Raw genomic sequence first — 16,321 nt, forward strand, 5'->3', positions numbered from 1 at the left:
TTCATCACGTGGTGCAACGACATCACCTGAAGCTCAGTATCAGCAGAACCAATGAGCTTATGGTCGACTACAATGCTTCAGGTATGGATGTTGCTGCAAAGAAGCTGCAGATTGTAAACTGTGGATGCTTCACACACACATCATCAACCCGGCAGCACAGAAGACCTGCACAATCACCACAGTTTCAAGGTGGGCACCCAAGACTATAGTGTCACCAATTCAGTATCTGACCAAATGTGAAAAATGGTGACAATGAGTTATGGCGTGAAGATCTGAGGCCATAAACTGGATCCTGTGGGATCAAATCGTCTGTGATGTGCCTGTCAAACATCATCCACGCCCTGAGATTGATGATTAAAACATTCAAATGAACGAGAGATCTAATTTAGCCGGTCCAACGACTTCAGTCCATATAATCCATTTATTCATAGTGAAGAAGATTTTAAAATAGCACAGCTCAGACATGCTTATGTGTACGTATGATTACTTTTGTTTTATCCCAAATTAAAATACATTTCACTTTCAATACTTCTGAAAATGGTCTTCTAATTAAAACTCAATTTGCTGGGGAACATATCCAGATCTCCCTTCAGAGTTGTTGCTACTGGCTTTACAGAAAGAACTATTCATTTACCATGAATCGCTTTAACGAAGATGGATACTTTAAGGGACTGCCTTTAGCATTTTCTCATTTGGAAGTAGAAAATTCTGAAATATCAAGTTGATAACATCAATGAGAAAGGTGTGTTATGATGGATGATAAAGGTGCTAAAAACTTCTAAGCAATCCTTATTTGCAAAACCCATTACAGCCTTACAAAAGCAAATGAGTAAAGTCTAACAGAACATTGATGTATGACTCAGCTCTCCTGTGTTGATTAACCGTTAAAACGCAGGAAAATTAAGTTAAGGACCAAAAAACATTGGTTAGAAAGCTTAGAAACATGATGAATTCATGTGTTGATTCATATTCAGTAAATCACGTCTGAGCCGTCTGTCCTGCAGCAATGCGTCTTGGGAAGGAGGCTGTATGAAGGCAGGTGATTTAAAATGCATTCACCCCCTGCTGATGTTGGCCTCTTATTCAGGAAAGCACTGTGGGCTGTCAGGCAAGCGATCCATCAGGATTGTCCCATTAATGAATCCCGGGGTTCCCACCTGCTTCTGGTAGACCTGCCTTCAAGGATCTGTGTGTGTGTGTGTGTGTGTGTGTGTGTGTGTGTGTGTGTGTGTGTGTACTGCATTGGACCATCACTCTGTGCTCTCTGCCCTGAGGCCCTGCAGTCTGTGGTTTGTCTTCCCAGACTTCAGTCAGGTGCAACCAGCACTGCTGCCTCTTAGCTTTTTTTTTACTGGTGCAAAAACAAAACAGCAGTGATTTTACAATTAGAACAATGACAGAAATAGGGATGAAATATATATAAAATATAAGGACAGATGGAGGAAAAACAGGGTGACTTGCAGAATTTGGCGTATATGCATATAAAATATATTCTATAACTGGTGTTTTAGAGAAAATCTGTTAAATGTGTTTTTATGTGTATGATTGTATGTGTATGAGAGACAGAAAAATATAAGTATATAATATAAGTAAGTAATAATACATGCTTTGAAATATAATAAGGAGAGAATTAAAAATAAATGTAATGGATATTTTGAAATGTCAGCTCTTGTAAAGTTGGGATATTGGCTGGGTTCATTAAAAAGATGAAAATAATATATCTACTGAAAAATGAATAATAAATGGCCAATAATGAAGAGAAAATTAAAAATAAATAAATAAAGAGTTTGTTATTGAAGTGGGGGCACTGGCAGTCGAGGGAGGTTGTTACCTGGTCGAGGGAGCGTATTCTAGATTCAAAAATACAGTTGAATTCAATTGTGAAAATTAATATTCGACTGAAAGAGGGCAGCACGACCACAGCGGCTGTTCTCGAGTGGGCCTGAGCGGCTGCACCAGATATACTGCATGGCGGACAGGAGTCACACAACCAGAGTTTCCCTTCATCCAGTCATTCCTGTTTTTTAACAAGATAAAAGTCTGACATATTTAAGTCTCTGTGTTCAAAATGTTTGATGTGATAAATGCTGATGATGATAAAATGACTGTTTCTGTAAATGGAGTCTGGTGGCTTTGGCGAGAGCGACATTACGGCTGTTTCTGGTTAAACAAAACTAATCTTGCTCTTTAGCAAAAAGGTCTGTCTGTAGGGATCCTTCCCATAATGTTGTCAGACACTTAAAACAACAACACTAGGAATATCTGAGCCTGTAAGTGGTGAAAACAAGCACTTTTAGTGGACATACAAGGACCAAACGCCCAGAGGGATTCAATTGCAGCCTGTTTGGCAGCTGCAGCACTCAAAACTCAAAACTGGACCAATCTCAATAACTGTTGTCTCCATTAGTCATTTGGACAGAAAATCATGGAAAAATAGGGTCCATAAACAGATGACATTCGACTGGAATTTCTCCCACTGAAATCATCCAGGACACTCTGCACACAACGTCAGTTTCATTGATCGAAAATGAAATGTAGGTCAAGCTGAAACAAGCGCAGAATTCAACAACCGGGTGTAGGATGTTATTTTACTGATTTTTTTAGGCATCTGTGGGTATGTAGACATGTTTTTTATAAATAATATACAAGCAGTATATCTCTCATGTTATTGGCTTGCCCTCTTATGGACCAAAAAAGATATCTGAATGTTTCAAACCTGTGTTGTGCTGTGTATTGGTTTGGGTTGCATGGGTAAGTACAGTAAGTGATACTGATGAATAGGACCCAACATCTGTGCAATGAATCTATTTGATTGTAATTTTTTGTTATCTAAATTGGTAGGTTTTTGGTTAGCTGCATTTCTCTGGCAACATTCAGCTTGCAATCTCCTAAAGAGTGATGGTCGTTGGCTGAGATTATGGCTAATACCGCTGCACCGCATCTCATTTCCAACAAAATCTCCTCCGGTGTGTTTGAAGAGCGGAGAGAGAGGAAGAGAAAGAGGCCCCAGCATGGTGTTAATGTTGCACGGATGACAGCGCACACGGCTAATGGAGGATATGACACCAAGTATACACATACTAGACCATGATACACACTGTAGCTCAGATGATACAATCACACCACTGCAAACATGATTATGTTTTCTTTATCCAACACCTGGGACACTGGGCAGCCACATTAATTTCCCCAGAGTGAGAAAACCAGTCATTTAATCTGTGCCTGCAATGGCAATACAAACACATGGTGCAGGTACAGTACACAGTGCCCTGTCTTAATTTCTCTTTTCCGCACACAATCACATATTACTAACTTTAAGCTTCCACTCACAGACATATTGACTCCAATACGCGAGTCTCAGTGCTTTGCATTTCTTCGTTCTATGCTATAAGGTCCAAGACTACTTATCTGTACAGTAACACACATGCAGAAATCTGCAACCTGAAGGCGTAAGCAGTTTTTGTTGCCTAAATGCCTTCAGAGGCACTGTGACGGATGAAAGTGCTTACAGTGGTTTAAATACCTACACAGTGCAGACAAATAAAACGAGAGCAGAGAATTCATTTAGGTGAAAAGGGTTCAGCTGTAGTTCTAAACAATCAAATGTTATTTGTCTTGCAAAAATGAGATGATACCCTCCCAACGTTGACTACTGCATTCTTAAGAAGCTGCTGTTTTTCTCAGAAGAAAGCAATTTCAGATGCTATGCAACACTAAGCTGCATAATATTCGCATTTGTCAAGCCAAGCCAAGCTGTTCTCCAATACACCTACGGCATATTTCTTATTTTCTGAAAAAGTGAAAAAATTTTAAAGCTCAGACTTCTTTGTTTTTTTGTTCTTTAGAAGTAAGATGATTATTTTTCACTATCTCTGCTTCCCAGGCAGACACACTCAAGTTTCTGTTGCTCAACTATTTACTTTATTTAGGTACAACAGACATGAATAAACAGCATGATTACATGATTGAGGCAAATGCCTACACTGTGCTGCATCAGTCTGCTGTACGGCTGCAGACACTTGCATGAAACACATCAGATGAAATTTACGGATAGTCATTATGTTTGATTCAGAGTTGCCATGGTTACCCCAATGAAACCTTTATGGGGTGACTATAGTAGAAGTCAGATGACAGTCATGAGACAAACAGGCTATAGAGGCTGCTGGTGACAAATGATGACAACTGGTTGTTTTTTTGGGATGGAAGAGAAAGAGGTGTAAATGTAACAACTGATACTTTTCATGAGTCCTGTGGGTCAGCGAAAAAAGTGAAAACATTTTAACTTCGGATGGCAACGTTACCTTGCATTACTTTTGCCGGTATTCTCTACTGGCCTCACCTAATTTTACCGACCTGCTCTCGTCCACCAAACGGATCGTCTGCCTGATTCCATTGAATGCAGCTCAAAACAAACTAAACAAGAACATGAAGTTACTGTGTTTGTGTCTTGCTCTGTTTTGCAGCATTCGTGGCTCTGCACAGATCAGACTTGAACCTGTCAAGCAGTCACTGCGCCTCACACACTGACTGACGTAAAGCTGCTGCAATGCGCCTACATTCAGTCTCACTCGCTGTATCGAAATACATCACAGATTGTGTGGATAAAGAATTCACCACTCGACCGATATAGAAAAACAACACTGGTCTTATTTTAGATCCTCCTCTATTTTTTGAACACACATTATTATTCCCAGATCTCCCCCTCTAACCCTCTACACTGCACACTAATTGGCGGGGTGAGGCCTCTCATTAAAAGTGACAGGTACGGTCTCACTAACCGGAAGCCTTGAGGCCTCAGTGGCCTATCAGAGGGGCTAAATGCTCCACTGAAGAGCAGCTGTTACTGCAGTGATCCCACACTGTAGCATTGTGGCGAGCGGGTGTATGACCTGGCCGTCCTCAGTTTCCCCCGCTCACCATCCTTTGATGGCTCATGACTGTTGCCATGGACACAGAGGATGAAAACACTTCTGTGATTAATTATGAAGAACATGTTGTGTCTTTGACGCTCTCTAACTACAAAGATCGGGAGAAATGTGTTATGTTTACAGCAAGAGCATTCTTTATGCAGCATGTAGTTTTTTGTCTTGAGTTTAAAGGCTTGCTGTGATCATATGATGATGCAGTCCTCTGCACTTTGCAGGCTTAGATGTGTTCTTAAAAGGATAAAAGAAATGTGGGCAGACTGCTGAAAGAGGCAGTATAAGCCACCCTCTCATTATAGCAGGCTTTACCAGACGCTTATGGTATATAGCATTTAGGAATGTGAGAATGTAAGATAAGGGTTTCTCTGTATTCATGGTCATGTACAGCACAAGAGAGAATCCACCTCTGCAACAGTAATTTATTAAATGCTGCAACCTTCGCCTACATGCAGGAACCTGACATTACCGCTCATTATTCTGCTTCTTATGATCACGTTTTGGGTTTTTTTTTTGGTCTTTTTCTCCAATGTGAGTTTGGTCCTAATTACGTAACCCCAGAGGCACTCATTTTGCAGATATTCATCAACTGGGGGAAAAAAAAACATACTTCAGCACATTTAACTGCCCTGAGTTCAGCTATTTAAAACAAAATATGCAATTTGATGCGTTCAGTTTCACACGTTCTTGTAAACATGTCACATATCTATCCAAATTGGTTCAGATTAGGGATGCACATTTTTAATTTTTTTTATGACCGTTAACCGACGCCCTTTAACGATTAATAACCGTTAACCGATAAGATTTAAATGCCCTTACATGCTGCCATTCCGACATTCCGTCATTCCGACATACTGCCATTCCGACATACCACCATTTAGACATATCACCATCCCGAAATACCGCTATTCCGACACACAAACGTCCCACCATTACGACAAGGCTTTCCATGTAAGGAAAGGTTGGAATCAGAGAGTCACTGACTCAGCACTGTTCGGTCCGAACTGCAGATTTACAATGACGGAAAATAGTTAGATTACTCATCTAAAATGTAAAAAAAAAAAAAAGCTACAAGATTTAGATAATTAACAGTACTGTAGGCTTCAATCGTCTCCTATTGCTTTTTAAATTATGTCGAGAGCGAGCGCGCTGGTGATTTCTTCAATTGTGTGTTCTGATTCACGCTTCTGAAATCAGATTTTTAAACAGTTCTGATGGAGCTCAATGTTTATCTGGATGATGCGGCTTCATTCCGAACCATTTTGCTGTAAACCTGGACGACCCGCGGCGTGTCTGGAGATAAAAAAAAATAATATTCAATGTAACGTGTGTTTTGTGCGTAATTGCGCACAATAAGATGGTGCTTCGGAAGTTGCATTTGGTCGTATTTGGCCTCCAGTGCCTTGCATGCAGGTGTGCAAAACAGGGGATCGAGTCCCAGCTGACCCGTCCGGGAGAGTTGGCTGCCACGATGTTGCACGCGTTGTCGTGGACACATGCGGACACTTTCCCACTAAGCCCCCACGTCTCCACTGCATCAACCAGTTTAGCTGTGAGGTTATCAGCTGTGTGTCTACCTGGCATGCTCTGCGTTAACAGGACGGCAGAATTAACTTTCCAGTACTCATCGATATAGTGACGTAATTGTCACGTAGCTCTCTGTTGTGAGCGCGGTCCAGCGGTCCGTTGTAATAGCCACGAACTTACGAACTCGACACGCCCCCATGAGTTGATTGACTTACGTAGCTAAAAAAGAAAATTGACCGTTAGTATTAATCGGTTAACGTTCCTGTTATCGGTTAACGGTTAAACTGTTAACCGTGTGCATCCCTAGTTCAGATGTAGATTACAAAGTAATCTATGGTAATATATTCAAATGCAAAAATCTCTGCAGTAAATATAAACTTTGGGAAACCTTTAAAGTCCAATTTTTGTTGAGAATTTACAATTTTTGTTGAAAATAAGTTACTTTTTGGGAGTGTAGTTTTGTTTTTCCCATTGGATTACATCACGCTGTAAGTGGTTCACATTTTGTGCCCAACAAAAATGGAAGAAAGTAGCAGAAAGTACTGCACTGAAGTACACTTCTGAGGCACTTGAATTTTACTTTGGTATATCCGTTACTTTATACCTCTACTCCACTACAGGTCAGAGGGAAATATGGTACTTTCTACTTGATCCACTCTTGTAAACTACCCAACAGTACTGCAGAGAAATAGGAAAAAAGGAGCTCAGCCTCAACCAGCTACAACATCCACAACATTAAAATGCTACAAACAGGCTAATAGATCAGTATATTAATCCCAGTATGCGACAATTTTATAGTAGCCAAGAACCTGGCTGAAAGTCGTTTTTTGTCTTTTTCAACATTTTTTTGTGTCTTTGTATTCTTTTTTCGTCTCTTTGTAGTTGTTGTTTGTCTATGTGTGGTTGTTTTCTGTAGCTGTTTTTTGGCTCTTTATATGAAACAAGGCAAAGCTCAGTAGGCCCATTCAGTAACCTTTTACGAATAACTGAAAGGAGCAACGTCATCACATAATGAGTCCTTTTGCTTATCATACCACACCTTCACTTAAGAAACCTTTTGAACTTTAATGCGTTTTTTTCACGGTGTAGTATTGACATTTTTAATTGAGTAAAGGATCTGAACACTTCCACCACTGTAGCACATACACTAAGTGTGTATGTGTGTCTGACAGTTTAGATGAAACAGCATCCTTGATAGCCAGTTCAGCTGAGAAACTCGATCTTGTCCAATTCACTGACATCGCTGCATGCCCACCCCATCCTCCCCACCACCACCACCAGCCCAGCTCAGTCTCAATTTACTTTTTCCAATTGGACTGTCTATCCCTGTTTTCATTTCCATCCCCGCTCTGTTTCTCAGATGTCACTTTATCTGGATGCTCCAATGTCTGACGCAGTTTAATGTAGAATATGTGTCAAATAAAACAAACGTGGGTGTAGACATATTGACATTAATCCAGTCAGAATCTTTCATATACCCAGAATGTATATTTATCAACAACTGTCACAGCTACAAGCTCTGGTTACTGTCATTAAAAGTCACTGTACAACAATAGTTACTGAAAATGTTTGGATATGTTTTGAACCCATCAAAAGGTGAACCTTACTTTCATATAAAATCAGACTGTTAAACTAAATGGTGGATATCTCAGTATGGAATCAAACTCTTCCTCCTCTCTTGCATCTGAGTGTCAGTGCGGACAGGTATGAAAGTCTATAGCCAGCTAATTCAATGAAATCTCATTTTGTTTCAAGCTTAGCTCGACTAGAACTGCACTTAGCTCTCCAGTTTCTGCTGTGAAAGACCAGATGGTGCAGAGATAATGAACAACGCATTTGTCAAGTAAGCTGCTCCACAACTCCTTGAAAACAGACAGCGTTGTGCTGGGAGATAACACTCACCCCTCAATTAAAAACTTTTCTGCTGCGACTGATATTTTCTTACTTAGTTTCAACAATAGGAGCTCTACCTCCTGTTCATCTGGTGCCTATTTATCCAAATGTTGTGTCACAAATGGGAAACAAAAGCCCAAGCTGGGAGCGTATTAACTGTTTTTATTGACTAAAAATACACATTTATGGAGGACAAAAATCAGTTATTGTGAAAAGTGGAGCTACTGTTTACAGTAATATATTGTTTAGTAGTACTGCACTACCTTCTTGTCATTGCTATACAGTACAGTTCCCCACAATACTTACAGCTATACATCTGTAAATGCTGCATATCTAAATGGCAAAATCTCAGCTACTATTGGATGGTTTGCCATGATATGCTAATATGGCTGCTGACTCTCATGCTGCCACAAACTGAGCCGTGCTTGACATACAATTTGCAGAACACTGACTTGACAAGAAATGTACTGAGTCAATCAACATTTGAATTTGTCCCAGTTTTCTGTTTTTGAGCATGTTTTCTTCTGACATCGTCAGATGTTCAACAGTGAGGAGCTTTCCCGTGTATTGCTCTACTTTGTGTCATTGATTTTTTTTATTTTTTTTTCCACTTGGTGCCGTGTCACTCTTGAGAGGGAGTCCTTAAAGCGGAGGAGTTACAAGCTGATGCACATGAACACACACAGAAGCAACAAAAGACAAGTGGGTGATTCTATATTTTTCTTCTCCTAAGGGTTTGCACAACAAACTAAAAATACAGCCTTCCCTAAAGAAATTATTGTTATATATCTGTGTGTGTGCATCCCCACTCTTGTTTAATTCTCCTGTTCTGTCATTTTAAATCCACAACACTAATGTATAAAACCAGAATAAAAGCAAGAAGTAATAAAATTAGGCTCTATGCAAAGAGTACGCTAACTGATTGTACTGTGCTCATTTTGGCTGCTTGAATTTCCGCTTTCAGCTCCCCTCCAACTCTAAGTGGGCAAAGAAAATATTCTGCACAGATCATCATTTATTCAGTGTACTCAGAGATGGGAAAGCACCTCCCTGGAGCAGCCCTGAATCTTAAAAAGTGGTGAAATTCATACTATTTTTAGCGCCAGCAATATTCCAGCTCGTCTCAAGTTCAGAAGCGACTGCAACTCTGCTTCTCCTTACTGGTGGTCAGTAAAGCATCAGCTGAAATATAACCTCCAGCGGTGGATGGAGTTAAGTTTGAAAAGTGATTTATACTCTGGTGGCTCACTGAGCATGAACCGTGTACTATTAGGTGCAACTATATTAGTTTAGAAACCTCACCCTGATAGTGATATGTTCTCATATAACAGATATGCCTTACTCGAGCACACTAACTTCCGAAACCTGATTACCAAGGGAAGTTTTGTGGAAGTGACCTCACCGTGGTCTCTTCCTTCTCTCTGTGGTTGGCTGCAGCACACCCTCAGAGTCCTGATCGGGCTGATGGGCAGAACAACAACTAAAACAGCCACTTCTATGCTATTGATTTCTTTTGCACATTAGGTTTTATCAGGAATTGTACTTAGTGGATAATGTTAGTTGGCAATTCTATGTTTTTGTACTGCAGGGAAGGTACATGGAGCATGTTTGGGGTGGATGGTTGAGCACTTTGTTCACAGGTAGGGAAACATTCGTTAACATGTTAATGAAGTAATCACGCCTTGCCTCATGCTTCCACTTGGTGCTGATGTTAATATTAAATCAAGACCATGGTGTTCCCCTAACCTTAAAGGGCTGCCTGAACAAAAAGTTTGCATCTTTAGATGTTACATGTGGATATTGTAGGGAAAACATTTTCCGGTAGATGCTCATTAAAGGGGGGCTCCTATGACTTCACACATCAAAGTGTGTTTACAGGTCTTGGGGAATATTACTGCATAAGTAAAAAAGTTCTATAAAGCCCTTTTTTTTGGCTCCACAGGGAGCTGTGTGAAGTCTCATAAATTGCCTCAAGTGATGTCAGACTTCAAGACTACAAGTTTGAAAATGAAAGAAATCTGGGGGTGTGGAGTCAGAAAGACGACCTTAGCAGACCTCTGTAGCCCGCTCCTCATCTTTCCTTGAGGCTAACAGCTCGAGGCTAAATTAGCTGCTTCAAGCATAACGCACCAGAATTGCCAACCCGAGTTGCATTGTGGGTGAAGTAGGAGCTGGGATTTGACAAGGAAGAAAAATGCACAATGCCTCTGCATTATGGTGATATATACATATATATATACATAATCCATGTGGCACTATAGCATACAAATGTAATTTGTGGGAGACAGGGTTGAAAACAGTATGTACACATTAACCTAAACCTAAAAAAAAAGAGACTAAAAGAAACCATGAAAAAGTCATGGGATTCAGAATTTGGCACTGCACAATTGCAAGACTCTCATTAAAAAGTCAGACTGTGCACTTAGCACACTGTAGGCTGCAGCAGATGGAAGCTAGTGGAGAAGCAATGTTTTTGCATTCATTATGTTTGCATAATAATTCCCCTTCCCCTTGTCTGTATAGTTCAAATCTCTTGACATCTTGTTTATGAATTAAACAAACACATTCTGAGTCAAGTTCTTGGATTTACCCTCTCTCTCTCTGACTTTTGCACATGCACAGTAGCTATATCTAAAGGGCCATACTCAGTGAACCCCGTGGTCGCATACACTACTTGCAGGGTTTTCTGTTCCTTGCTCCAGTTATGTCCAACGAGTGAAGGGGAAGCCCTGGTGTACTGCAGCTAAAAGCCAAGTCTCACCATGGAATGAATAATGAATACAGATTCCCCATCCAGTCTATTCGCGTACTAGTTCAAAGGCGTCCTGCTAGTCCATGCATAAAGCAACAAGACACACAACGCTATGCTAATGGCCCTCAACTCTAGGGGCTGGACTGAGCTCACTGAGCCATGCAAAAGTTCCAGTGCTGAAGATGAAGATGTCAGATGAGGAGGATGTGATGAGGAATAGTTCAAGTGCTTGTAGGGAGAAGGGGTGGTTAGGGAAACAGTACATGTAAACTTGGACACCAGCAGCATGCAACACCCACAGATATACACAGACTCAGGAACTACTGGAAGCACAAGTTGTCCCATGGGAAGCATGGACGTTTTATTGATGCTGAGTGATGCTAACGACCTCCCCAGCAATACAGAACTGAGACGGGAGCATCGGGTGACGCTGTCACAAGAGATCACATATCAGTGCAAGACACTCAGTTCCATACCAGTTACTGCTTTCAGGCCTAAGGCACAATTTAACGCACAATTATAAATATTTCTGACATATTTCTCTGATTTATCTTCTTTTTTTTCCCCCAACATTTCACCCGTAATGCGACAAAAACAACACCTTCTTTCAGCAAGGACTGTGCGCATACGTGTGTAAGTGTGTGCGTGTGTGTGTATGACTATTCATGGGCCAGAATGTGTACAGTCATTTAGCCATTTTCCTGATTATACTGAAAACAAAAGCCCTGGTTATCAGCAAAGGAAGCAGCACTCTGGTTGTGAGCCCATCAAAGGGCAAATGTTTTTCTTTGTAAAAGCAAGCAGCTCGGAGAGGGGAAAAAAAACTCTGGTAAAACCTCCTCTGGGAAGGTATTTGATGTGTTTGAGACTCTTTTGTTTTTCTTATTTCATTCCCTGACTTTATCCCCCTACCTTTGCTCTGTCTCTTTTGCTTCTACTCTGTGTGGATTTCCTCCAACACTTCTCACTTGATTCCTCAACCCTCATCTCTTTCATAATCCCCCACCACCCTTCCCCCTCTTATATGACTCTTTGCATTTGAATCCAACATAACATTGGTTTCCTCAGTGTGACAGGAGCCTGCAGGAATCCTAGTGGGAACACTTCCAAGAGTCTCTCAGCACCTATATTCAAAAGAGGCTGACCAGCCAGGACTAGAGGGGCTTCAGTGAAATCCTTTAAGTCCTGAAGGCCTCATATTTTTTAGTAATTTCCTGGACCTCAAGTAAACTTCATATCCAGCAAACTTTCTTTTTCAGCTTAAACGAACTTCTAGTTCTGGCAGAAGAGATATCTAGGGTACCAGCTCATCCTCACTACTGCAGTGGAGTGTGGATTGTGCAGTTTAATTACAACAGAGCAAGTGTTCAATGTCATGCATGGGTGGACGCCACTACCTCTGCCTCGCCTCTCAGTCCCTGATAGGCCATCAGTGAGCAGGAGAGGACCATTAGGAGACAGTTGGCAGGACATCGACCATTTGCAAGGGAGGATCAGTAAGATTTTGGGTTTGAACATTAATTGGGTAATGAGACGCTTCACAGCATGAAGGACCTGGGTTTGTGTGTGTCTCTGTGCAGCCCAGTTTCCCATTACATCTATATTGGATGATTTCGCACCTTGCAATGTTAAGTGCCAAAGCGGGCAATAGTGCACCCTATATGTACTGAGCCAGAGACTAAGAATGTGCTTTAAAGTGAGCTAAATTGCTCTTAGACGTGAATGTGAAGGCGAATTTGTTTGTTTGTGGTGACCTGTCCAAGACGTACCCTGCTTTTAACACAATGCATGCTGGGATAGTGTCAAAATGGATGCATCCTCAGCGGAGATGCAGAACGAGATCTCTTTAAACGTGAACAGCAGCTGGACAATATTCACATGTGTTACAGTTCATAGAATAAACAGACAACACATAACAACATTCATGTAATAATGAACACAATTGTGTAAAATGTGTTTTTATACTTCACCCTTTAGCCACATGCTGCTGATATTAAATGTATATGTGATTCATAAAAAACCCTGCAGCAAACTTGTGAACACATTTTGCGGTCAAGAAGGACAAGGAGGTTATGTTTTCAGCCTGGTTTGTTGGTTTGTTTGTCCTGCAGCAATATTACAGAAAAAAATTACCATTACTTTTGGAGGAGATCCGAATCAGAGGGCAGATGCACTAATTATTTTTCAGCTTAAACATGGCAAGAGAGGGCATTGGGTTTAGGTATATTCAGACATAAATAGTGGTTGCGCTTGCAGATTTACATATCATAGAAGAGTGGACTCTTCATCTTAATGTTAACATCGCTTTACCATAAAGTGATTCCCATGAAGCTAATCTTAGTCATTAAATACTCAGAACTGACACAGGTGGGAATCTGCTTTCGGAGGCGCCATTCAAACAAATTCATTAACAGTAATCAAGTTTAGAGGTGCTTCCTTTCCAGCAGTTACAGTGATTGTGTAGGCAGAAATGTGACATCTTCCTATACTCACTCATGTCTAATACAGACTGTTAAGTTTGAGTTGCACTAATGTTGTTACTTAAATCTAAGAACAGGTACACATTAAAGAAAAAATGACCCAATTACCTACTTAATGTCTACAGTTATTGACTCACAGACAGCTTCATTAACAAAACCTGCAGTCTTGCTATCTGCAGCAGAGACTGGAAGGTTGCGGTTTCTATTCAGTTAAGAGGTAATTGCTGATTGGTCATTATCTAGGTGGGTTAGTGTATGACAGAGGAAATAAAGACACCCACCTCATTAAAGTGGGCCACCTCCTCACAGTTCTCTGCCACACGGCTGTAGAAGGGAAGACCTGGAAGGTGAGGAGGAAAAGATAAATTGTTAAATAGTGACATTGCAATTATTGTACATGTGAAATTCAACAACAGTAACATCCTCCCATTACTGACTCAAAACTGTTTGCGTGTGTCACATTAAAGACCAGTGAAAAGACAAATTATCACCTCAAGTACCTGAAAAACACACTAATGACACAGCCTGTGTGGAGCCACAGGAGACACACAATTAAATGCAAGAATATGACTCACGATAGGATAAAAACAGAGGAGCAGACAGAGAGAAAAACACTTCAGCAGAACTGAAACAAAACGAAAGAAGTGAGATTAAAGACAACAGAATTTCCACATGGTCTCCTTGAATGATTCTGAAAACAATTACGTCTTGGTGCAGTGTGTATTCAAGGCTAAACATGGGGCTGAGAGCCATTCACTGGACAGTAAGCAGACTCACTCACGCGTGTTACAGCCTGAGTTCACCTGGTAGCTTTGTGATGCTAATGAATGGTGCCGGACTGCTGTGCGAGCTGTGCATTGTAGGGTAGTTTGCTTTGTGTATCTGAGGCTTTGTGTGGGCGCTGAGGTTTGTTTGGGTGCGTGTGGACAGCAGATGTGTACTGACAAACATTCACACAGTATGTATATATTTATACACGCACAGGGTGTACGCATGGTTGCAATAATGAGTTTGAACAGAAATAAATCAAATAACTCAGATGTATTTTTATCTGCATCTGTGTTGAAGGTATATTTTCCCACATTCACAGAGCAAACAATCTCAGAGTTTTGATAGGAAAAAAGACGTAAAATCTATCAAAATATATTATGCTTCATACAACTTTGTCAGTATAATTTTACCAATGCAATAAGCCCATTTTAACTCCATAATCGCTTTAACAAGTGCTCCCATCTCTCTTCCCTATCACTCCCCAGTCTCTACAACCGCATCCTTTGAAGTCAATTTTAGAAAATAAACACCACTAAAATGTCAGAGAGGGAGAGAGACAGAATTCCTTCTACATTATTCAAAACTGAGGCAATGAAAACACTGTCATGCCGGTGTTATCATCAAGGGACGTGGGTTTGGAAAAGCAGATCACGTGAAACTTATGTAAGGTGCTCCACACCAAACTAAAACAACATTCTGCTAATCACGTTGCCTTTTGGCCTTGGGTGGAAACAGTGAGAAATAACGACACTGAGAGCAGAACGTGGAGAAATAATCGACCTGTGGTGGAGGAAAGAAAAGGGATGGAGAGTACATTTTTGCTTTGAGCAGGGACAGAAGAGTGAACATTATGAAAGACTCATGCTAACACAAGTAGGGGGTACAAAGGTGCTTTTTTAGGTATTCTTCACTTTTACCTGGACCTACGGAGCATAAAATTTAACTAGAATACAAAAGCAGAAAGCCTTTTGTGATCCTGCCTTAATGCTCAGGGTGTAATCAGAGTCTGTGTGTTCGCATCTGAGGATCTCATCTTGTTCCGTACTGAGATTTAATTTAGTCTTATTTCCTCAACAATTTATGAGACCAACAAGAGATGGTGTACGTCCTAAATAGGTACCACAGTTGAAAATAGCAAATGCCTGCTCCAGCAGAGGATGTAAACAGAAGAGTTTCAGCGTGCCACAGTGACAAAAAGGAAATTAAATGATGTATGTAGGACACAGTACACTGCACAAAGCTCTGTTTCAGTCCGCTGAATATTGAAGATTTTGAGTTAAAAAGGTGACAAACTACACAAGCAGCAGCGTGGATGTTGAGAGGTCTGATAAATAGTAGATGACACAAGAGGAGAGCTGGGCTGAAAGTGGCAAGCTCTAGTGCAGGGGTCATCAAATCGATTTGTCCAAGGGACAGAATTTTTCTAAACACAACTGTCATCTCAACAAAAAAGCTTCTTCAGGATCCCAGGCAGCAAAAATACTCAGTTTGAGACTCAATATAGCCATAGGCCAATGAAAATGAACCCAAGTGATGCCTCTTGCACCTAATAGACAAGCTTAGTGATTCTCCAACAACTCTGGAGTTACCTCCCGTGTCTGGCCATCACGCTGCTGTTGGCTTCAGGAAATGGCCATGCTGGGAGCCGTTGGTGGATGGTGGATCCATGGAGTAGAAAGGATGGAGATGAGCAATAATTAGATTCTGTAGAACTGGTAAAATATGAATCACAGACTTGGCTCATTGCTGGGGTTGGCAAGCTAGTCTATGATCACCGTCAGGACAGGCTGAGCCTCTTCCACTGGTGTGGGCCGGACTGGAAGCTTTGGCTGGCCGGACGTGGCCCGCGGGCCGCCAGTTGACAGCCAGCGCTCCAGCAGAATATCTTCAAAGTGGAAATCATGTTTTAATTTCTAATTCAACTCCACACTGTGCATGTGATCCTGCAGTGCCCCAGCCTACATACAACAAGAGCT

At 41.0% G+C, this 16,321-nt stretch overlaps 1 protein-coding gene across 17 annotated transcripts in view; it reads right to left on the minus strand.

Moving 5' to 3' along the window:
- otofa (otoferlin a) overlaps nucleotides 1-16,321 on the minus strand; it is an 84,162-nt gene that overhangs the window by 52,998 nt on the left and 14,843 nt on the right. For all 17 annotated transcript variants that reach the window (XM_070987838.1, XM_070987844.1, XM_070987842.1 and 14 more), the window contains exon 2: nucleotides 13,856-13,914. In XM_070987838.1, coding sequence (XP_070843939.1) covers nucleotides 13,856-13,914 — 59 coding nt within the window. The remainder of the gene's footprint in view (nucleotides 1-13,855; nucleotides 13,915-16,321) is intronic.

Source organism: Chaetodon trifascialis, chromosome 19, assembly GCF_039877785.1.
Source record: "Chaetodon trifascialis isolate fChaTrf1 chromosome 19, fChaTrf1.hap1, whole genome shotgun sequence".
Taxonomy (NCBI): Eukaryota; Metazoa; Chordata; class Actinopteri; order Chaetodontiformes; family Chaetodontidae; genus Chaetodon; species Chaetodon trifascialis.